The sequence below is a fragment of the Anneissia japonica genome, unplaced genomic scaffold (assembly GCF_011630105.1).
Source record: "Anneissia japonica isolate Jap-2015-1 unplaced genomic scaffold, ASM1163010v1 scaffold1489_len2284818_cov182, whole genome shotgun sequence".
Lineage (NCBI taxonomy): Eukaryota > Metazoa > Echinodermata > Crinoidea > Comatulida > Comatulidae > Anneissia > Anneissia japonica.
Genome location: NW_022698455.1, coordinates 448,407 through 471,959, shown reverse-complemented (window position 1 = coordinate 471,959; position 23,553 = coordinate 448,407). Strand labels below are relative to the sequence as shown.

Sequence of the window (23,553 nt, the reverse complement as noted above, 5' to 3'; positions counted from 1 at the left end):
ACAACTGTTTTTACTGAAAAGTAACAAACAAGTAGCCTAGCCATAGCTAGTAGATAGCCTAGGCCAAAGTTCCAGACTAAAGAACAGCCAACTAGACAGAAGAAGAAACATTCTTTAGGCCTGCACAAGCACAACATGCTGCCCCTTGAATATTGTTGTTAAGATCCCACAAAACGACGTGCAGTGTATAAAAACATACACAAACGCATACATTTGTGGGGCAAAATGTGTGTTTCTGAGATATGTTCATGTTGTGCCCTGTTCTGGTTGGTCAGTGGTTTAGTTAGATTGCACTGCTACCATGGTAACTTGCTCCAGTCAAAATATAAGTTGCTTTTTATATCACTGACCTGGAGGATGCTCTTGGATTGCTGTAAGCTGACGAAAACTGCCTTGAGGATTTCGAAACATTTGAAGACGATTTTTTCCTACAGCTTGATGCTGCAGTGGTGGTGGTGGATGTGCTCGTGGAACCAGAAGGTCGCCCTCTCATGGCACTGCTACTGGACGAATCATTGGGTGTTTCCATCAATCCATAATCTATTAATATATTGTTTCAATTAAATACTAGTTAATATGTAATAGGCTAGGCCTAGGCCTATATTTGTTTTGTGACTTTTTAGTATTTTTAAATTTGAAATTAAACATCTTTATTTTTTTATTTATTTTTTTTCTTTCCCAGAACACCGTGAAAAGGTTGGTAAATGTAGGCCTACAGGACTACTACTACTAGCCTAGGCTTATAATAAAGGGGCACTAGGCTTAGGGCCTAGTAGTAGGCCTAAGCCTAGCTACCCTAGGCCTACCTAGGCTAGGCCTAGGCCCTAGGCTAGCCCTAGGAGTCAGAGCATAACAACTTTCATCATTTTATGAGCCTTCTTCTAGGCCTACTTACAATATCTCGGTTGTCCAATATTTGACATGATTATATTTCGATAATTTCATCTAGCAAATGATACAACTGTTTTTAATGAAAAGTAACAAACAAGTAGCCTAGCCATAGCTCCGATCCTCCCTAGCCTAGGCCAAAGTTCTAGACTAAAGAACAGCCAACCAGACGGAAGAAGAAACATTCAGCCAATCGCCTTCGAGCAAATAATGCGCAGCCGCACAACTTCTCAAACTTTGGTGAGGTGCGCCCCCTGGAAGTTACCAATTTTCTGTTTTTCAGCAGCGCAGCCGATAAAACGAAGATCAGATGCGAGATAGTTGTTGGTGTTTGGTATTTGCTTACTATATTTTGCATATCTTGTGTCATGTGCTTGTTAAATGAATAATACTGAAGTGTAGGTCTATATATGCAGGAATAGTTAAATATATTTGTTTGGCCTGGCCCTCCCTACTAGGGTAGGCAGGCCTAGGCTAGGTGTCATGTGCTTGTTAAATGAATAATACTGAAGTGTAGGTCTATATATGCAGGAATAGTTAAATATATTTGTTTGGCCTGGCCCTCCCTACTAGGGTAGGCAGGCCTAGGCTAGGCCGTACATGACATGGTGGACCCATGACATAGGGTTGGCCTGCCCTAGTAGTAGGCTAAGCAAGGTCAGGTCGCAGGGCGTACGCATACGTAGCCTGACTGGCTAGGCCTATGCTAGCTAGGAGCACACAAAAAAAGTATATCATTCAGTTGACTTCAAATATAATTTCATATTAATTCATATTAGATTATCATTCCCCGCCCGCGTCAAAAATTTGGGAAATATTGATGCGGGGATAAAAAAAAAATTGGTTTTGCCGCATCAATTATTTCTACAGCATAAAAATAACTATGCAATTTTGTGACTTCAAATACATTTTCTTTAAAAAACTATAAAATTAAACCAGTTTTTATACAATATTTACTATATTATTATAGGCCAAATATAAACAGTCCCTCCCTCATCGATAAAAACAAAAGTGAAATAATCTATTGTTCCGATAAAAAAAAAAAAGACCGCCCTCCCTCATTAAATTTTTTCTATGTGCCCTAAGCGTAGACGTGATGTCTCCTCTCTCTGCACCGTTTCTTGTAGGCTACACGATGACACATCACTTGTATCGCAGCCTAGAGTGGCTCAGACTCTACCTAGCCTAGGGGCACAGATTCTTATTAAATTAAATAAAAAATAACATTACATAAAGTTAATATGTAAATTTTATTAATCTTCGATTTTTTCATAATTTTTGTTTATATGTGAATGAGTTACCAGTATTGTGTATTTTTATTGTATTTTAGTAAAATTTGAAACATTCTAAACATCACCACTACGTTATTTGAAGGTGGGAATTCCATCTTCATTCCAATTATAATCATAATGTACTGTAAGTAAGGGGTTAAGGAAATTTAAACCATGTCTCTAGGGTTAAAATATCCACAAAACTGAAAAACACAGTAGAATCAAAGATATTAGGCAATTTAATGAAACCGAAGTTTAAATCTAGTATATTTTTGCTGAGACCACTCAGTGTCCCTACAACTCTCATTAAAGTCCAATTAAAATAATGCTTTTTAAGTTGCTGGTTATTGAAGTATTACATATGTTTAACAAGTGAATGGTAATAAAATATTTAATTTTTGGTCTATGGATATTAAAAATGATGGTTTAAAATATTAGTATAAGCCCCGCCCACTGGAGTGTGAGTAGAGCTGATGACATAGACTCTGTATAACAGTCAGTCATTTTAGATGGACTCTTTTAAGTGGTTAAGTTTAGGAATTTGTCCACAGTTTCTAAGCAACTGCTGGACAATAAGGGCTATACCGACACCCCAAGGTGATAAGGAATTCATTTCTCACTTATCCTACCTAATAAGCAACATCTGGGTAGAGGACCTAACTATTTGCCTTGAGAAAGTCATACATTTATAACTGCAATGTGTTACCAACATTTATGAATTGGTTGGTTCTTTTCTTGTTAACACTAAGAATTAATATTATTTTATGTTTTACACAAGTGACTTTTTTAAATGTATTACTGTATTGGTAATTTCTAATATAATTTATAAATAATAATTTTTAGACAGAACAATTAATTAAGTTGTTTATTGTTGAATCGTAAATGCATCATACAATTTTCATTGTTGTTGCTTGGTTCTGCTTGGATTTACAATTTACCTAAAATTTTTAACAATTTTATTTATTGATGTTTGATTACTAGACTAAAGAACAATTATCTGAATCTATAGCATAATTTTTGACTATGTTAAGCCTTGTGATACGTTTAATTATATACACAATTTACTGGATATTAATGATAATTTTAAACCATGTAATTTATTAGGGTTGATTTTTAATAGCACTAGGATTATTTACAATTCTAAATCACATTTATTGTTTAAAGAAGCTTTTCTAAGATGGTTCACACCCATTACTTAACATAGGACTGAGAATGCATCCAAAGCACGATCATTGTTTATACCTAGTTCTCACCTTCAGTTATTCGTTTCATTAAGTCCTTTTAAAGTTTAAAAGCTTGTTTATTGGTACTTTCTTACTTAATCTGAATCACAATACTAAATTAAGAACCCTATTGGCTATATTATATTGAATGTTTTCATGGTTAATTTTCTGTAACTCTTCTGGAATATCTGTTTGCAATGTAGACATATTATTCATTCGTGATGATGACCTGATGAAAGGTCAAAATATTAAATCACAATAATGAGTCCTGCTTTATTTGGAGTATGTTTTATACAAAGTTCACTTTATTTTGTATTGTATAATACACTTGCAATTGTGCTTGGTAAACTATGTTGTAATGTAAGGTTTTGCAATCACACATTTTGTTCTCCATTGTATAAGTGATTTATTTATGTTAAATAGGCCTGAATTTTGAGTGTATCTGGACAACTCTGGTGGATATGGGTCATTCACTAAATGGCAGTACATTCTTATTATAGTTGACCTGGAGCCATTTGATTGTAAAAATTGTCGCTAGGTTTATCTCTATATTTTTATTCTTTTCATTTAAATGTCGGCTACACTTGCTAGCACCTTTATCAACAAATTGATTAACCTAGATCTCAAAGTTGTAGAACGTATAGAATCTTTAACTAAATGCAAAACAAAGTTTGATTGTTTAAGAAATGCTCTGGATAAAAGATTTTGTAAGACCAACACTTATAACAAACAAGTTCCATAAAAAATCTGAATTGTTTATTTAAATTGAAGCTAAATTAACTTGGAGATAATCAGTTTTACAACTCCGTCCAGATAAACAATAGTATTCGATTTTGTGGTAGGTCCACAAACATACTTTCTGAAAATATCTGATGTATTGAGAGTATTGTACAACGTTTCAAATGTAAATTGTTCTATTCATATTTAGGAGTTTTGTTTGATCGGAAATTTCCCAACTCCTGCTACAGATATTCTGTACCCTGATGACATTTTCCACCCATGCTGAGAAACTCCACACTTTGGATGAAAGCTCACTATTCCTGGTAGAAAATTACCCACCCCTGAATTGACATTTTCTTTTAGGAAATAATTTATACTCTTACAGTACGCAAGACATTGCACAGTATGTAATGTTTTTACCCCTTTGAAAGATGTTTTGTCCACCTGACCTGTCGTTTTTTTATGTAGGTAGGGCCTGTCATTATTCTTATTGACCTGAGTTAAGAACATAATTAAAGATCATCACAAATACAAAGTTACTGGAATAATGTTGAATTCGCCATCTAGATCGAATAGCAGGGCTGGTGGTAGCTTATCCAAGAAATACAGTGGCATCCATGGTAAGTAGCCTACAGTAACTTTTGATCTTAGTCATTTTGATGTCTTTATTTACAAGTATGATGACACCTACAGTTAACATTTCTTCATCAAATACATTCAATTGAAATACTTCTTGTTTTGTGTAGTCTGTTTATACCAATTTAACCAATCAAAGCTTGTACAGGAGTCCAGGCATCAATATTTGTTTCATGGTTAAATATGCATATTTTCACTTTCAGATACTTGTGCCAATTTCTAAAATTAATAGATTTATGATCCATAATAGAAAAAATGCTGTTTTCTTTGAAGAAAAAGACTCACTCTGTGCACCAGTGTCCCCTGTTTTAAATTCCGAATATTTAATTGTATTTTTATTTATTCTGCATTCATTTTTCCTTTTTCCTTTCAGAAATGAAAACTGAGCTTAGCCTTTTATTAGAGTCTTTGAAATATCACATTAACTGCCCGGATGCACAGAAAACGGCCTTGTCAACCCTCTCTGCAATGCTTTTGCATTCAGGTAAGTCGACTGTAAGCATGCTGGAACATGGCCTGCAATAAAAAAGTAAGAATATCTAAACTAACTTTTCCTTTTTTTAATCTGAAAAGGGCATTGTTTATTCTGTTCCTCTATATTGTACTTTCTTCTCTTATTTTAATTATCGTGTTTTTTTCTATGTTCACTACCTCAACATAAATTTATTTAACTTGTTGGTATGTTTTTTTTTTTTTACACTGTATTGGAATTGTTTATTATTATTATACCATGTTGACTTTGTACTGTATACAGTATTAGCATCAAGGACCTGAAATTTAAAGAGACCCATATTTTAAACAATGCTATTTATAAGAGTTTCTGTCTATTACTATAATGTTTATTTTTTATTATGTTCAACAGCACCAGTATTGCCACCCCAAAATGTGTCAGTGACCAAAAATGTATATAGTATATTCTTATTCTCCACATTATAATGCTTTAAAATGATGGATCAGTTACTGGAATTGAATTACTATTGCCAAAGTTATGAGTAAAAGTATTACGGCTTCTCTTTACTGAAGTATACAATACTGCCACATTGTTTTGCTAATTACTCAGTTTGTCATTTAGCGACAGTACGCATATTTATTTAAAATTTTAATATATGATTTTTAATTGTAATTATAATAATATTTTTATGTATAGTTTTACTAGTGCTTTGCAAAAAATTATTTTAATATTTCTGTTAAATATTTATGTGTGTCCAGTTGGTGCTGGAGATCTCCCAGACAGATGGACAGTGCCTTCTTTTGAGCTATCCTACCAGAACTGCTGAGCCGTCTTGTATTTCTATGTTCTTTCTTGTTCATTTTGAAATGGTGCAATAAAACGATATGATACAATAGAATATTTATTTTGTATTTTTGTCCATTTTTAACCTTTGCAAGATGATGCTAAGGAAATGTTCCGGAAATGTGGCGGTTTACTATTTGTGAGAACTCTGCTGACATCGGTTGATAGTGAGCAGGTGAAAGTTGCCGCTCTTTACACTCTTGGATGTGCCTTGGAGAAAACAAGTCAGTGCCATTTGCTCATTTAAACTCATCCGTTCAAACTTTCTCCTTACTGTTAGCAATAATAATATTGATAATGGTAGTAGGCATTTAGAAAGTTACCAATGTCAGTGTACGGTCAGTGGTGCCAGAAAAATAAAGCCAGACAGAATGAAACAAAAAGAAAGCTGCTCTACATACATTTTTGCATATTTCAACTCTAGTAAAAATTTTCACTTTATTTAATTCATTAATTAGTCTATTTCATGAATACTTACTTGGATAAACCGACTAATTGCCTATTCTTTCTCATTCATGAGAACTCCCCTCAAAATTTATTTTGCATCCAACAGCAAGTAACTCGCCAATTACAGGATTGATGATGTTTTATAATCAAGTGTCTTTATAAGACTTAGGAAGTGTAGTTGTTTTATTAGTCATGAGAGAAATCTTGCTGACACAGGAATTGAACCTAGGCAAGCATCTTAACCAAAAGCCATACGATTCCACCTCCCCGAGTTATTCCAAAAATGACTTTTATCAAATGTGTTAAGCCTTATCCAAACTATAAAATTTCATTTGATAAACATGTGACATGCCCAAATATGGCCATGATGACATCACATCATGACCATATATAGGCACATCATGACTTTTTATGGGCATACACCAGTTTTTTGTCATGTGAAACCTACTCTCTTTTTTTCTTATTGTTTTCTTGCCAATCTTTGATCTCTAGCATTGTCACAGAAGCATCTATGTGAAGCCTCCATGTTTCAGTTCCTTCATTCTCAACTTATAAGTGATGAGTCAAGTAACCAACTCAAGACATTATCAACTTTTCTCATCCTTTGTTTAGTTACCAACAATAGTAAGTAAAAGCAAACACATTGCTATGTTTTAAGAAATGTAACAGTTTTTTTTTGTGCATTGTGCCATTTGTGACCCACTCAACTCAAAAAAATTAAACAATCAGATTATTAGATCTTTATAATCTAGAGGTCAGAAGCTAATAATTGATACCAAAATTGTTAAAATCTGGTAACAAATGGCAAAGATATGAAAATTTATATTTTTTTAAAGATATATTTGATATACATGGGAATTTTAGCTAATTTGAATGAAGACAGCAAGCACTTTGTTTTTTCCCGAGTCAGTCACATTTATGTGAAACTTATTTTTCTTTCCATACCTGCTACTCTTCATCCGTTCCTCTCTTTAATCTTTGTCATATATTTACTTGTTTTTATAATTGTTTACTTTTTCTCACTAGTTTTTTGCTGGAAAATGTCCATTGGCTTGCTGCATGGTTTGAAATATCACTTAACATATAAAAGATAAAAATAACATTGATTAATATAGAGATTATATTTTTCAGGTGTTGGCCAGATGATTGTTAGGGAGTCCAAGTGTTTGAATGCACTTCTGGCCCTGTTCAGGTGAGTTTTAGTGAATAATGTTCCATATAAAATATCGTTGATAACAAAACTTGCATCGGACACTTGTTGTGACCGGATGAGGCCTGTTCTTCCTAGCTTGGTGGTCTCTCAGGTCGCTTCGACTGGTGCCAAAGACCCGACTTAGAACTGGTACAGACATTCATATTAATTGATAAAATTATGAGCTAAAAAGTTACTTCAAAGATTACTTTCTGTTATTAGCTCAGTGTTTCATTTCATTTACCAGTGTTAACTTTGATTTGACATACAGAATATAGTAAATATGCTAAAATCTTATAGTATGCTGTGCTGTATTATGAGATATTAAATTCATTTAATGGCTTTGCTTCAGTGGTTGAAAAAATGAATTCTAGATTTTTGATAAGGTTGGAGAGTAGCACTTAGCAAAAAAAAAAAAAGATAAAGAAAAAAGAATTAGTGTGGTGCTTATTCAATCATTTATGATAATACATAGAACTCTAATATTCTTCCTTCATCCCCTCTCTTCTATTCATAGTAGCAACAAGTTAAGAAATTCCCTTTTAAAACCAGAAGAAAATAGTTGGCTGGATCATATAAATGAAGAGGAAGGCCAATACAAGCTTTGGAAGAGCATAACAAGTTGCTTGTGTGGGTGTGTTAATAATCCACAGAATGGTAAATTTGCCTCTTAATATGTTGTATCAGTTCTCTTGATTATCTTTTTTTTTTTTCACCCAAGTACTTTCTATATTAATTAGACAATTGATTAGTCATTACTGTATTTGTAAATAATGTTTCCATAATTTTTCTAACACAAGTTTATTTTGTGCAATGAGCTGTATTCCTCAGCTGTTAAGCTTGGTTTCCATAGAATTGCTCACCCTAGCTGTCACCGATAGGGTGAGCGATTGCATGGAAACCAAGTTTTTTACAAGGGTTATCACATGAATGGCACCCTCTGTTGTCAGCTCTACATAATTTCGTCAGGAACATTATTTCTCCTGGCCTATCAAAAATCAAAGAGTTCCAAGGTTGAACAAAACTTGTCTGTATGAGTACAGCTGGCAACAGAGGACATTGTGGTCGAGCCACAGATCTTGTGTTATATTCTGTTTTTTTTTTATTTATATCATCCAGTTGACAACCAGCTGATGTGTGCTTCTGTATTTCCTGCTGCTCTGTACATCTTGGAGAAGACCAGTAATCATGATATAATGAGACTGGTTCTCTCATTCATCAGTATGACAGTTGCAAACAATGGTAATGCAACATGTTCTTACATAGAATGCTAGTCTTTATTATTGATATTGGAACACATATTAATGTTGCTGTGCATCTTCCAATGGAAAGCATTTGATTTTACCTTCATGTTGATTAATGTAGTTTCTATGTAGACTTAAACAAAATAAGCTGGTGTATATGCAATTATATCTTTGCATTATGAAATTGCATGGCGTACAGCACAAGGTGGGCAAAGTGTGGCCACATGTGGCCCGGCAGACAATTTGCTGCAGCCTGCGAAAATTAATTGAAAACATATTTTTTGTGTGGCCCTGCGAACCATCTTTAGGGGTTTTTTTCCCTTTTGGTTTTTACGCCCCACACTGATTGTCTGTAGTCTATGTAAATTAATATTAGAACTGAACATAAAGTGGTATAAAGGCAGTTCATGATAGTTTTTGGAAGCACATCAGAAATCAAAGTTCATGTGCGGCCTAAATAAAAAATTTGTGAAATCTCGATAATCCATGAGTTTACAAACTCTGATCAAATCTTATGCATATACAAACATATGCTTATTAAAAACGTAACAGAAAATAACATTTTGCACAGATGTCTAATACTCCAAACTGAATCATAAATATGTTTTAATTTGTAGGTCAACCAAAGCTAAATTATTAAAAATATTAAAAACATTTCTTATTTCAAAACAGGCCCATAGTGTATATTAGTTTGTTAATAAGATTTATTGATTTCTTTTAATAAACAGAAAAAAATCAGAATAGATTTGCAGACCTTAGTGGCTTGAAAGTGTTGGTAGAAGTACTCCATGATCAAGTAAAGATGTTACAGATGCATCAAACGTCAGAAGCCATACGAATGACAGAGCATATTGCCAGCACTGTTGTCTCATGCATTGAAGATAATGGTGAATAAGATTTTAATATCAAAAATATAGAAGCCATAGTATGAATAGTTTGAATGTCACTCCAATAATTGACAAATTTAATTCTTTGGATAACTCAGAAATAACCAAAATTTGGGTCAGATTTGTTTCTTTAGTTAGGTAATAGATTATTTATTTTATTCCCTGAGCATAAACCTGGTTCTGACACTGATTTTGATCTAATCTACATTTTGTTACTCTTTGTCTCAGAATTTCTCAATATTCTTACTTCTCATGATACCTTCTTTGCTCTGATTGGATAATTGCATATTAATTAGGATTAGATGTAACTTGTACTATATATAGCATGTTTCTTTGTATTTTAGTAATAATAATAATTGAAAATTGTTATGCAAATTATAAGTGTTAAAATTGCACATATTACTTATTAAAAAGTAATGTTTTGATGTTCCAGTAGGTTTGAAAGTGGATATTTTTGAATGTAGAGAGCTCCAAAGTTTAGTAACTGCAAAATTGAAAGATCTAATTGTGTACTATTGCCGATGATGCTTATAAAATCATAATGTAGAATAAAATGACCCTGTCAATTTTTGGAGTGATATTCCTATTATTTGTACTTTAACTCAGTGCACATTCTAAAACCATAACTGTGTGGCTATTTGTTTTGAGAATGAACTTCAGTTTGACTTGTTTTTAATTTCAAATGAAAACATGAAACTATTTTGCTCTCAAATGCACAAACCATTCATGTTTTTTCACTGAACACATTTGAAACCAACTTTCATGAAACACGGTACTTAGCTAATTGTTTGAATTTAAATTCCATGTGTCTTTGGTTAAGCATTTCTGAACAAAAATTTCAAACATCCCTATCCAGCTTTGTACCTCGCATGTCTCATGGCCCCTACCCAGAGTCTTCTCTAGATTCACCCCTGCACATTGACGATATGTCAATCCTGTATCTATATGCTGCACATGAGGCATGCTGTGGCAAAATGGCTAAGTTGTAACAAAATCTGAAATTTAAATTATTGGTATTTGCAGATGCCTGAGTATGTGATCTTTAAAATGAGGGGTCATTCAAGTTATTGGAAAGTGAAAGTACAGCACTATTAGAGTCAATATAAACATAATTTGGAATAATTGCCTTCCAAAGTTATTTGTGCATACATTGTTTAATAGAATTAACTATCTAAATATCATTAAATATACGATTTGTTGACCACTTCCAGAACTAATACTTTGGGACATGATTAATTTCGTTAAACTAATGATCTATAGTGAAAAACAAATTTGGATTTTTAGGCAATTTTTTGAGCTCCTATATTTTATAGCTCATTTAATCAATACTGGCCTGTGCGACAACTTAACCATTTCGCCACAACATGCCTCATATATATTTTAATTGACTGGTAATCAGCTTCAGATTTTTATTTAGTAAAATGTATCTAAAAATTTGGGAAAAACGGAATTATTTCATTATGTCACAGGAACGTTTCACTTGAAGAATGCTTTGGGTTTTGTTTTTTCACAGTTTATCTCTGTAGAAAAGAGAATTGCACAATAACACACACTAACATAAATTGACGTTCTCTATCTTTCAGCTATTTTTTGCTCCTACATCCATCTGTGTCACTTAATATTCCTTCTCAAATTATTTTTAAGTTTCATTTAACAAATTTGTATTTTTTACTCATACATGGGCATGAGGATTATTGACATATCCATATATGGGCAAGTCACTGGTATTTGTTGCATAAAACTTGATAGGATAAGCCTTAAGTTCTATCTTGTAGTATTTTATCTTCTGCATTACAGAGGAAAGCCACTCATTATTTGCTGATTTACATGTAATCCCCCTGCTATTGCAAACATTGACAGTGGATTCTTCAGACACCAGCACTAAGTTGCAAATTGTTCTAGCACTTGTTCAGTGCACAGATTCTTGTGGTGAGATCATTCATCTTCACTGTTGATTTTTACATTATTATTTAATATCTTTTAAACAATATTTTATAAGGGTAAATATTTGTTATTGTTTTTCTGAAATTAGAGCTCTCTTTCTCTCACCCAAAATTACTAATTTATCTCAGAAATTAAATGAATATTCTTTAGGTATAATGTAAATTATTTAATTTATTGAATTAATGATTGATTATTTTATGTGTTTTTCACATTTATTTTGAGTGGGTTATTAAACCAACCATGGTAAACCCTTTGCATCCTTAAAGACGAAAGCTTAAGAAAATTAAGATATTTAATATATGTATCTGAAAGCTTTGTACGTATTGGAAAATCTCTGTAACACTAGTAGTCTGATATTTTCTTTCTACTGCCATAATCTAGCTATACTGAATTGAAAAGTGTAATGATGATTGTTACATGAGTTTTTTTTTTTTTTTTTTTTTTTTTTTTTTTTTTTTTTTTTGTTCCATTGTTCAGAGGAAACTCAAAGACAGTTTTTAGCATGTGATGGTGTAACCTTACTTGTGCAACTTATGTCGGAAGTACAAGATGAGGAATTTTCCAAAACAGCCACATACCTACTACAGATGTGCCTAGGTAAGGAGTAATGAGTGTCATCATAGCAAATTGAGCGCTTTCAGGTTTCACGATGATGTGATGCTAGAATGGATTCACTCAAGCGTGGCTATCCTACCGTCCTCTGCGCCCCATAGATTCTGCCAAATTGCGTCCTAGAATCCTACAACAAGAAGAATTTAACATTGCCGCATGCGCAGATGATCACTTATTGACGTCATTACAGTCTACGTCTTACAGTTGTCCTGCAATCAAAAGCTTCAATATTGTATGTGGAGCCTGTACTAGTCTTGTAGAAATATAGCAGTGATGGGAATTGAACCAGGGACCAAATGATGTTCACGGGTTAAGCGCACGCGCAGTGGCTACCACCAGATTAGCTGACTGAGCTAAGCTGATCTCATTGTAGAATCATGATCAATAAAGACCAGCTGATAATGTCAGAGTGGGCTCAGGTTCAGAGATACAAACACTGCACCAGTCACTCCCACACAGAGCTGAAATTATTTGATATTATCAACAACACATTCATAGCGCTATTACTTTTTTTTTTCATTTATAAAGCTTCACAGAAACTAAACGTGTTACCATCATTTAAAACGATTCCAGAAACAGACAAAAAGAGGGATTTTCTACAACACTACAGACACCAGAAGTATAATATGTCATTAGCTGCTGGTGGTTATGGTGAAAATGGCCAGCATGAAGACACTCAAATACCAATAACAAGAAAAGAATCTCCTCACAACTGTAGCACAGAAAGTCAGGTAGAAATGCAGACTATGTTAAAACAATTTTTAGAGTTGTTAGAAAATAATACTAAGGTTTGTTGTGTTTCATGACTAAAACCTGTACAGCAGCTGTTTGAATTCAGATTTTTTTATTTTTTTCGTAAAGTTACTAACTTTACCTCATTATTTAAAAAATACTTCCATAAGAACATTTTGTGATTGTATAAAACAGCCCGAAATAGTCGAATGAAAGTTGATAATAAATAATGCAAAAATGTATCAAAGTTGGTAACAATTATTATGGATATTGAAATTTTATTATTCAATTTTATATCTATGAAAATTCACTCTTTCTGAGTTGTTAAAAAATATAACAAAGAATACCGCGAATATTATATTTGCCAATTGTATTTGTTCTTGATTTTTTTTTTCTTTTTTCTTTCTTCTCACATATATTTTTCCTATCTTTTTGCACTTTTTATTCTGGCCGTCACTATGGTCACTTCCCATGCTTAGAATTTTTCCATGCTTTGCCGAAGCATAGGCCATGTATCAAGGATATGCCTCTTAATAATTAGTGTCAAATTATGGTGGGGTGTGTGTGTGAGGACCAATTAAAATGATTAAGGTCAAAGTCTACACTGGATATTTCAAAAACAGATCAGTTGATGTGAATGAAACTTACAGGAAAGTTTAATCAAGTTACAAGGAAGAAATTTTTATGTGTCAGTGACGATTCAGTGAAGGGTGTAAATTTGAGGGTCTTTCCAATTTTTGAGTACCCAGATCTAAATATCTCTTTTTAAAATGCCAATGGGTCTAATTGAAACATTCTATAATACTTTGTAAAGGTCTTGTAAAAAAATTATTAAATTTTTGTGACGATCCGCAGTATGGCGTGGATCTGAGGACCATTTAAAGGAAAACGTCCCAGACCACATATTTCGAGGACGGATCAACTGATCTGATTGAAACATTCAGAAAATTTTAAGCAAGTTACAAGGAAGAAATTATTATGTGCTGCGACGAATCAGTCAAGGGTGTAAATTGGAGGGTTAATTCAATTTTTGAGGACCCTAAATATCTCTTTAAAAAAATCAATGGGTATATGTACAGTATAACAGTTTGTCAAGGTCGAGTAAAGAAATGATTAATTTTTTGTGACGATCTGGAGTAGGGTGTAGATCTGAGGACCATTGAAAGAAAGCGTTTAAACCAGTTACAGCTAGGTTAAACTCAAAACTACTGTGATATGCATGAACAATTTTTTCTTTCAGTCATTGAATCACTATGAACTGAAAATGCACTTTCCTATGCAAGGTCGGCTCATATGGCCTGCAATGGTTATGAGTCATGATGTACCTCGCTATTACCATTGCAGCCATAGTTCAAGTCTCACTATTAGATAACATCACAGTGAACTTAGTTTTCATTTTCATACTCATTTTATTTTGATGAATATTTTTTTTGTAATATGCCTATTGAAATTCACATCCTAGATATTTAACTTTTTTTGTTTTTTATGTTACAAGGGAATAACACAGAATATACAGGCAATGGTACAGACCATGGTTGAAATGTTTCAGAAAACATTGAATCAGTCATGTATTGACACCCCAAAGGTCATAAATTCTGGAGATGCAGAGACCAGTCAGAAAAGCATCAAGGTTGGCATTATTTTTAGTAAAAATATCAACAAATAATTATTGGTTCCTATGTTGTAAAGCAATATGGACCTTTGCAATCTTTGCATTCGTATGTCAGTGATGCTAATGTCATCAAATTCGTTGAAAGTTTGTAAACAAGCAAACTTGAATTTCCAAACACCTGTAGGTTATGAATGTTTGCATACATATAGTAATGTAATGTAATGTAATGTAGTGGGATTTACTATAGCGCATTACACTGAAGTCTCAATGCGCTAAGTTATTGGTTATGTAGTGGTGTCCTATTGCTTGAAAACATTTTTAAATATATATTAAAGCAATACACAAGAACTTTATTCCCCCTCTATCCAAGAATAATCTAGCATTCTATGGTACAGTGGATTATTGATCATCTATTTTGATAGAAACCAGATCCAATTGCTTGTCCTCTCCAAATGATAATTGGATTCTAGGAAAAGACTATCACTTTAGATTAGAGGGCATTAAAAAGTCCCCAACATTTCTACCTGAATGAAGAATTTCAAAATATATATTTTGAGCTCTCTTTAAAGGAAAGTCCTGGATCGATTTCATTTGTTTCCTTATATCTACTGTATTTACATTATTACAAATAGTGTATTATTTTACCCAAATAGCTGCATAGGAACATTCGCTCTTCAAGAGTTCTCGTTAACAATGTGATTCTAGTAATGACAGACTGATATTTTGGGATGAGTGGAGTAATTTTTTAAAGATCTTAATATTCAATTTGTATAATTCTTCATTTAGGAATTGCAAAAGAGTTCTGCTATTACCAAGAATTCGAGCAACAATGTTGTCTCTTCAAATCAGTCGTTAGGAGATGATGAGTGTATGATGGATGAACAACCCCAAAACAACTGTGATGCAGGGAATACTAGAACATCAGTAAGTAGCAAGTAACCACTGTTGCCAACTCAAAATGTGCTTTTCTTCAAATGATAATCAAATTGAGCATGCAATTTCTAGATGAAAGTAATGTTTTAAAGTTCTTTATTCCTCTGGCATTCTCTACTCTTTATGTCATGGTCATTCTTACTGTATCTCTCTTTTTTTTTTTTAAGGAAACAACTGTTGACTTTTGTAAAACCCCTTTAAATGACCTACAGCAGCTTGATGAAAGACTCAAACACCTAGAAGAAACAATCAAGTTAGGAGCAAATCACAGCCCAGATCCCAAAATACACATACCAGGTTGCTGTAAGCAAGCGTCTCAAACTGAAAACCATTCACTGATCAAAAAGCAACCAGTTAGAGAAATATCTACACAAACACCAACAAGGAATAACATCAGAAATGTGAAGAAAGGCAGAGGCAACAGAAAAAAGAACCAGTCAGATGGACGAAGCTCTACTGAGAATGAAAAATTAACAATGGATATACAACAAGCAATATCAAGCTATGTGTACATGAATTCACAGTCATCTGATGGAGTCAGTAAAGCATCTGAATCAGATATCTTCAAGAAACCAGAAGCACCTGGGAGACACCGGAAGAAAGAAAAGGCAGCCAAGACATCAAAGAAACCTATGAGAACACTTTATAATGTCAACAGTCAATTTCTGATGTCACATGATGACAGTGAGCCTGAATCAGAAGGTAATAGTTGTGATGAACTTGAAAGTGCATCACAGATTGGAAGAAATTTTAAAGACCATGTTCAGAGTAATGATGATGATGATGAAGATAATGTGAATTGTGTTCCTTCTGAGATGCCACTAACTTCACCTCCAGTCAGACCACACAACAAAATCATTGACTATGATAATTGCAACGAAGACAATCAATATAATGAGTCTGATCTTGAGAGTGTTATTTCTGAGTTGTCAATGATTCCCTCTGTGATCGAATGCTATCGGAAGCAGAATAGAAGAAATCCAGTTGAAGATTGGCTAAGGGAATCTTGTACAGATCCTGAGAAATGTGGCAAACAAACCGAAGATACCGCCACGTCTGTCAAGAAGTTCTGCCGCTCACATTCCAAGTATGCCACAAGAAAAACTGACAGGTCTGATGCCAATCAGACATTATCTCACAGTAAGCCATCCATCAGATCCAGAAGGAAACATTCAACTGATGATGACTTGCCATGTTTAGCAAGACCCTCTGACGCAACTCTAGGGCATCATTCTGCAAAGCGAATAGCCTACAAAGTCAGATGCGGAAAAGATAATGAACAAGGTGAGGATTTGATGATAAGGAACAAATTACATCCAGCCTCCAACAAACGGCCAGTCAATGGATTTACAATACACAAGGATGATGACTGCAAGACCAAAGGTACTTGAACATACCAGTAAAATAGCGAAGGCTAGTGCAATAGCGTGTGTCTGTTTGTCTGCACTAACTAACTATAAATTTTGCACACATTTACAATATTACATGTATCTCGGTCCTCCTCAAATATGGTGCTGATTGGAAGTAAGATGCAGATTTTAGAATGTTATTATTAATATATATTTTTGGTCCCAATCGGTAGCCTAGTCAGTTTGGCTTGGCAGGGGGACTCTAGCGGATCAACCGCGGACCAGCTCGAGTGGATCCACCATGTATCAAATTCTTGCTGGCGGACTCAAGTGGTCTGGACGGGTGCAAGCCCGAATGATGTGCTTGCTACCTGAGGCCTATGAATTTTTTGACGACTTGAGTGGAGAAGTAAGATGCAGATTTTAGAATATTTCAATTATTTTCCGGCCGCGTATCTCAAAATATGCTTTTCCAATTTTATACAAAAAACTGAATTGTAAAATAGTAATAAAATAGGAAAAAAGTATTCTAAAAATGCACAAATAATAAAAAAGTTCATATAATAATAGTAATAATAATAATAAATAACAATAAATAATTTGGGAAAAAAAAGGTTGTGCGCATCTATTATATACGTAGATATGGCGCAACACGGTGAGGGTTTGTAATCTCAGACTATTTTGTAATTTTTATAAAAATTGTTTTAACAATTCAATGAAGTATACCAGTTTGGCCTAAGTTGATAGTTTTATTTGAAACATGAATAATTTTTGGATTATAAAAATGAATTTAAAATACCAAATTTAAATAATTTTTCTTTAATTATATTCTACGTATCATTTTTGCTTTTAGGTAAAAGTTCTGATGCTTTAGTGATTGCAAGGTTATTCAAGCAGTGCCCAGGTATGTATTGACATTTTTAATTACAGTATAACATTTATCTTCTCTAAATTTGGTCAGGAATTTCATTCATTTATGGATTGTCTATTAATTAATTCATTCATTCATTCCTTCATTCATTTAATTTATTGATGCCAATTGGTTTCAAACTTGGCAGAATATAAAAATAGTAATAAGAAGGTGGGGCCTGTTGTTTTTGGTACATGTATTTGGGTATTTATTTGGGCCTTTAGCTCAGACATGTCAATGCTCCATGAAAGTCTCCGACGGATACTGGCGCATTATAAATGCCTGTTTATCATTATTATTATTATCTGGTTAGTTTAAGACATATGTAAAGCACAGAATGATTTGTGATCCATTAGGCGCTATCTAAATACAGTTATATCATCGCCGTCTCCACTTCAACCATGGAGGTATTATAGTGAACTATAATACCTCCATGCTTCAACCATGACTTTCTAGTCCTTTTTTAGGTGGTCTAGGCTTAATTTGTGATAATCTGCACCATAGAGCGTGATTTGTTAGGTTCACTGTGCTCGTCTATAGCTTGGCCTAGCAAACAAAATATTCATTGCAATGTAATAAAACCCAAGCTTTGAGATTTTTGCACATGAGACACAAAATATAGAGGCCACTATATCAAATTAGTGCCCACTTGGCAGTAGGGAAGTTACATGCAAATTAAAATGATGACATCATGACTGACAAAATCATTTAGGACTAACAATAACAGTTAATGTTAATTTTAATACACACAGACGAACTGTAACAGTAATAACTTTTAAAATGTTTGCACTTCTAAAAAAATGAAATGTCAGTAAACCAAAATAATGTATATTTGAGAAAAATGAATGTCCCTATCAGGATTCAAACCCCAAGCATTGGGATACTCTACCAACAGAGCTATGAGGCCAAATGGTATACCGTAAATCCTTGAGTAAGCGCCACAGCACTTGTAACATTGTTGCGGCGCTTCGGTGCGGCGCTTATTGAATAAATGTTGGTGTGGCGCTTTTCATTCCTGATCCCATGTTACCTATCTCAAGTATTCCCATAGTACAGTAGACCTATCATAGGCCCTACAATATAGGTGGGCAGAGTGCGGGACGCATGTGGCCGACAGCGATTTTTTTGTGGCCACCGATCATGTGTAAAAGTAACATTAAAACTGAAAATAAAGTTCTGTACAGGCGGTGCTTAGATGTTTTTGGGTGCTCACTGGAAACATTAAAGTTAACATTAAAGATAAAGTGTTTTTTTTAATTGCAGCTTTTAGTAATTTAAGTCATTTTAATTTAATCAATCAATCCATAGTTTTTTTTAACAAATTACAGTAATATATTTTTTAAAAAGATGCTACTGTGAAATGAGTTTAAAAACTGTTAAAGCCGGGGATTTTTGGTAATAAAAATTAACAAAATCTTAGTTGTATTTTAACTTACTGTATTTATGTAAATTCATTTCACAGTATGATCTCTTTTTAACAAAATCTTACAAGGTCTTTAAGGTGCATTTTAACTTACTGTTATTATAACAGAAATAAATTTACATTAATTTCAAAGTGGGTACGTTCATTAGATATTTTTTTTAAATAACGTGATAATTCACTTTAAAAAATTAACTAATATAATATCGGGGAAGTTAAGAGCGATTCGCCAGGGGATAAAAGAAATAACATCTTAAAACATTTATGTCAAATGTTGGCCTGAATTGGATCTGGCCTAAATTAATTAATAATTTGAACGTCAATAAGATACAAAAAACAAAATCCTTAGGTCAAGATGCCCTATATGCAACTAGCGGCTTCTTATTTTTTTTATTTTTTTTTTCCCTCCTCCCCCCTCTACAGGCCTCGAACCTACAGCCCTCTGTTAGCGGCACCAAAGTACAACTCTTGCCCTGCCTGTCGGGGGTGTTGCCCTGCCATGAAAGAAATGCTCATTTATTAGCTCTTCAATTTTTTTTTTTTATCAAACAACTCTTAAATATCTTAGAATGTTAATTTATACAAAAATAATAATAATAATAATAATAATGAATACTGAAGCGGAATTCGAAATCACGACTTGCAGTTCCTTACAAGACAGCATTAACTAATCATGCCATTTATACGACGTGTCCTGTTAGTGGTAGTAATTAATGGCAATTATGAACCAGTGCCAAAAAACCTAATATATTAACTTTCGCCACTGTGTACAATATTTAAGCATGGAGGATATTTTCTCCGTGCATGTTTTAATTATGTCTACAAAATGCCCCTTCTGAAAGCTGCATACCTGAGGCGTTAAACGTTGATAGATTAATTGATTTATACATCTTTTTTTTATATGAGGCTGTTAGGGTCAATATACTGCCTATATTACACTGCCCTCATCAGAGCTTTCAAGATTACGGGAACTTGTGTTTTAATCAGTTTTATTACTAAATTTTATCATTGGGTCCGTTTTTACCTACAGTACTTTTGGGGCCTTTTTCAGGAGCCGTTTTTCTGGGGCCATATTTAACGTACATTGTTCGGCTGTTTTCTTATCCTCATTATAGTCATCAATATATACTCCCCAATTTACATAACCATAAATTTAAATATTTTGCAGGATGTGTACCTCCAGTTGGCCTACCTTTGCTGAACAGCATCAATTACACCCGTGTCCTCAAGAACTGTAGACACACCTGTAAGGAGCACCGATATATCATCGGTATAACTGAGAAGTACAGGCAACGTGTCAGAAAAAAAATTACTGTGACAGATAAAATGACAGATCACAAGGAACAACAATTGACAGTCCACCAAAGTCTACATGAGAAAAGGAGAGATGGACATGAAGGAGTCCTGCTTTCAAGGAGTGGAAACATGATGGAGAATCAAAGGAAAGATGGCCCAAGCTATAGCTTCAGGGAAAGAGAGAAGCAGGTTTGTCATTGGACAAATAATAATAATAGTTCATTTTTATATAGTGCATAAAAGCAAACTCTCAACACACTGTACATAAATTTAAATAAAACAATATGGCTATAATGTTATATTAATGAAAAAAAAGCTTGATGCAAAAAGAAGGTCTTTAGGTTGGTCTTAAAGAGTTGGAGCTGCCACAGCAAAAGCTCTCTTAATATAGGTCGATGCCCTAGTCTTGGGAACCACAAGCTGACATTGGGCACCTGACCTAAGAGCTCTTGTGGGCTGGTAAACCTGCACAAGCTCAGATGGATAGCCAGGCACCAGATTGAATCTACACTCCCAGCTATTGTTCCCTGGCTGTTTTCTCTGGTATTTTCCTCCTCATTGGAAAAATTTCCTCTGGGACCATTCTTTAAATAATTTTTTTTGGGGTTTGTTACTGAGACTTTTGTTGAATTACAGGGTTAGTATCCACCCATGTATCATAACTTTGGACTGTGCCTGTAGGTTTTCCTTAATACTGTATGTATCAAATAACCCAAATCAAAGTGCATGGAAAAACCTTCTTGAACATTCGTTTTGCGTAATTCTTCATTTAGGAATTGCAACAAACTTCTGCTATTACCGAGAATTCCAGCAAAAGTGTTGTCACATTTAATCAGAAGTCGTCAGAAGATGATGAGTGTATGCTGGATCAGAGGAAAGAGAACCCAACCTATAACTTCAGGAAAAGACCAAAACAGGTTTGTCATTGGAGTTATTAAGTATAGACCTAGCTATTTTTCTTTGTCTGTGTGGTGTTTTTTTTTTGATATTTTCAGCTGGGACATAAAATTTCCATGGGAACCCATCTAGAAATACCCTTTTTTAGGATGCAGAGTGTTACTAAGATATAACTTTTGACTTTGCTCCTTCAAATATAATTTACTTTAATTTAGAAAATAAGAAAATTCGCAGAAAATTGACTTGTTGATAAACAATATTTAGAAAATTGCAAGAAATGAAAAATGACCAATGAATACAACAAAAGGATAGAGAATCAAATACGCCTTAATTGGTTTTCTGATTGATCCCCCATAAAAGCATCACATGTAATAATATCAGAGTTTTCTTTTTGGTTATTGCTCCTGCTGTTTTTTATCACAGAAGTATTTTAAATCGGATCATGATGAACCGATTACAGAAAAAAGACGACGAAGAAAGGATTACACAGACATAGAGATTGAGAACTTAATTATTGGAGTGAGAGAAAAAGGCAAGAATTGGAACAACATTCTTTGGAGCTATGAATTTCAACCTGGTCGAACTAATGTAGATCTTAAAGATAAATATAAACAGATGCAGAAGAAGAGATTACAGGCATACTAAGGACAGACGTATTATGGACAGGCAATACCATGTGCGTCACATGTCCTTACGGAAAAAATCAGGAGCAATATTAAGAAAAAGGCACTTATAGTAAAGTCAGAAATTCGAACCTTCTGGAACATGGACCTGAAGATAAGAAAGACATTAGTAAAATTTGAAAGTATAATTTTGTTTTATATTTATGCTAAAGATATATATTGCAGTGCACCTTCCAATTCGAGGCCCCCTCTAAATCAGAGACCCCGCTGATTCGAGACCGCTTTTCCAAAGACCTAAATAACAATCTTCAACCTTTTAACACTAAGCAAGCCCTCTAATTGGAGAGAACCCTGAGACAACCCCAAATTTTCAGGTAATGAAGGTGGTCTCAAATTGGAGGGTTAACTATTTAATTATTCTATCAGTACAGTTTTATATTTCTAATAGTATATTATAGTTGTATAATTCATACATAATAATATTATTTAATTACGCTATTTAACTGAAGAAACTAATAATACATCAGTACTTGTCAATGCAATGAGTTTATAGATTGATAGTGTAACCACAAATGTTTCAGTTTATTTTAGAAGTATAGAGTAGTTTTTTGTGAAAATTTTATTGTCCCAACAGGGATTCAAGAATGTGATAGTATTTTGTTTGGTGTGAACACCACAAGGATAAACTGTTTGAAGAATACTCTAATGTAATAACTATAATTGATATTTTCTATTACAATTAAATATGTTTATAACAAAAAGCGAACGTCACAAGAAATATCCTGAATAATTGAGAACTTTTATTTAAAAAAAAAAACACCAAAAAAAATGATAGTTTATTCCAAGTTGTATTTTCTAATACTTGAGAAATGAGGAGTCATTTCAAGCCTTAGTTAGTGGGGAGTAATTGTCACTTGGGGTCAAATAAAAGTGATTTTGATTGCCTTATACATGCATCCACTTTTTAATCAAAGTAACTACCAAAAAGACATGCAATGATTGGGTTGACTATTTTCATTCTATAGTGAACAACAAAATTATTTCTATGTCATTGTTTGAGCTTCTATGTTTTATAGCTCATTCTCAATGCTGACCTGTCTTGTGTAACAACTTAGCTTTTTGGCCACAACATGGCTTCAAATTATACAGTTACCCACAGAATCTTGTATTGCCTAATAGTAACTACTAAGTTTCAGAAAATAAAAGATGGAATTCCACATTTTAAAGTTTGTATTATTCCTTGAGATATCAAACGAAAAAATATCCATTTTGAATTTTACTGTACTAACAAAACATAGCCCCTCTGGTATAGGAAGCACGAGGAATGTGTCAAAGATCAGATCCCAAAATACACATACCGGTACCATGTCCTTCGCAAACAGGTAACAGCAAACATGTGCCTCAAACTGAAAATCTTTCATTG

At 33.7% G+C, this 23,553-nt stretch overlaps 1 protein-coding gene across 6 annotated transcripts; it reads left to right on the top strand.

Moving 5' to 3' along the window:
• Positions 1-1,133: 1,133 nt before the first annotated feature.
• Positions 1,134-23,349, top strand: LOC117102556 (telomere repeats-binding bouquet formation protein 1-like). Of its 6 annotated transcripts, none has more exons than XM_033242853.1 (19): positions 1,134-1,222; positions 4,571-4,722; positions 5,112-5,222; positions 6,128-6,256; positions 6,972-7,103; positions 7,611-7,671; positions 8,189-8,328; positions 8,791-8,913; positions 9,644-9,802; positions 11,600-11,731; positions 12,224-12,343; positions 12,887-13,089; positions 14,586-14,720; positions 15,489-15,626; positions 15,803-16,919; positions 17,838-17,888; positions 20,483-20,799; positions 21,384-21,527; positions 21,931-23,349. In XM_033242853.1, the coding sequence occupies exons 2-19, from the start codon at positions 4,650-4,652 to the stop codon at positions 22,150-22,152; spliced, it is 3,507 nt and encodes a 1,168-aa protein (XP_033098744.1). In that variant the 5' UTR covers positions 1,134-1,222; positions 4,571-4,649; the 3' UTR covers positions 22,153-23,349. The 6 variants fall into 6 exon arrangements, with proteins under 6 accessions (XP_033098744.1, XP_033098740.1, XP_033098745.1 ...); XM_033242849.1 differs by having other exon boundaries at positions 15,803-17,018; XM_033242852.1 differs by having other exon boundaries at positions 1,160-1,211; positions 15,803-17,018.
• The last annotated feature ends 204 nt before the right edge of the window (positions 23,350-23,553 follow it).

Coding starts and splice junctions, on each gene's coding strand:
- LOC117102556 (XM_033242849.1), top strand. CDS start 4,650: ATGTTGAATTCGCCATCTAGATCGAATAGCAGGGCTGGTGGTAGCTTA. Junction 4,723..5,111: donor GAAATACAGTGGCATCCATG/GTAAGTAGCCTA, acceptor TTTTCCTTTCAG/AAATGAAAACTGAGCTTAGC. Junction 5,223..6,127: donor TGCAATGCTTTTGCATTCAG/GTAAGTCGACTG, acceptor AACCTTTGCAAG/ATGATGCTAAGGAAATGTTC.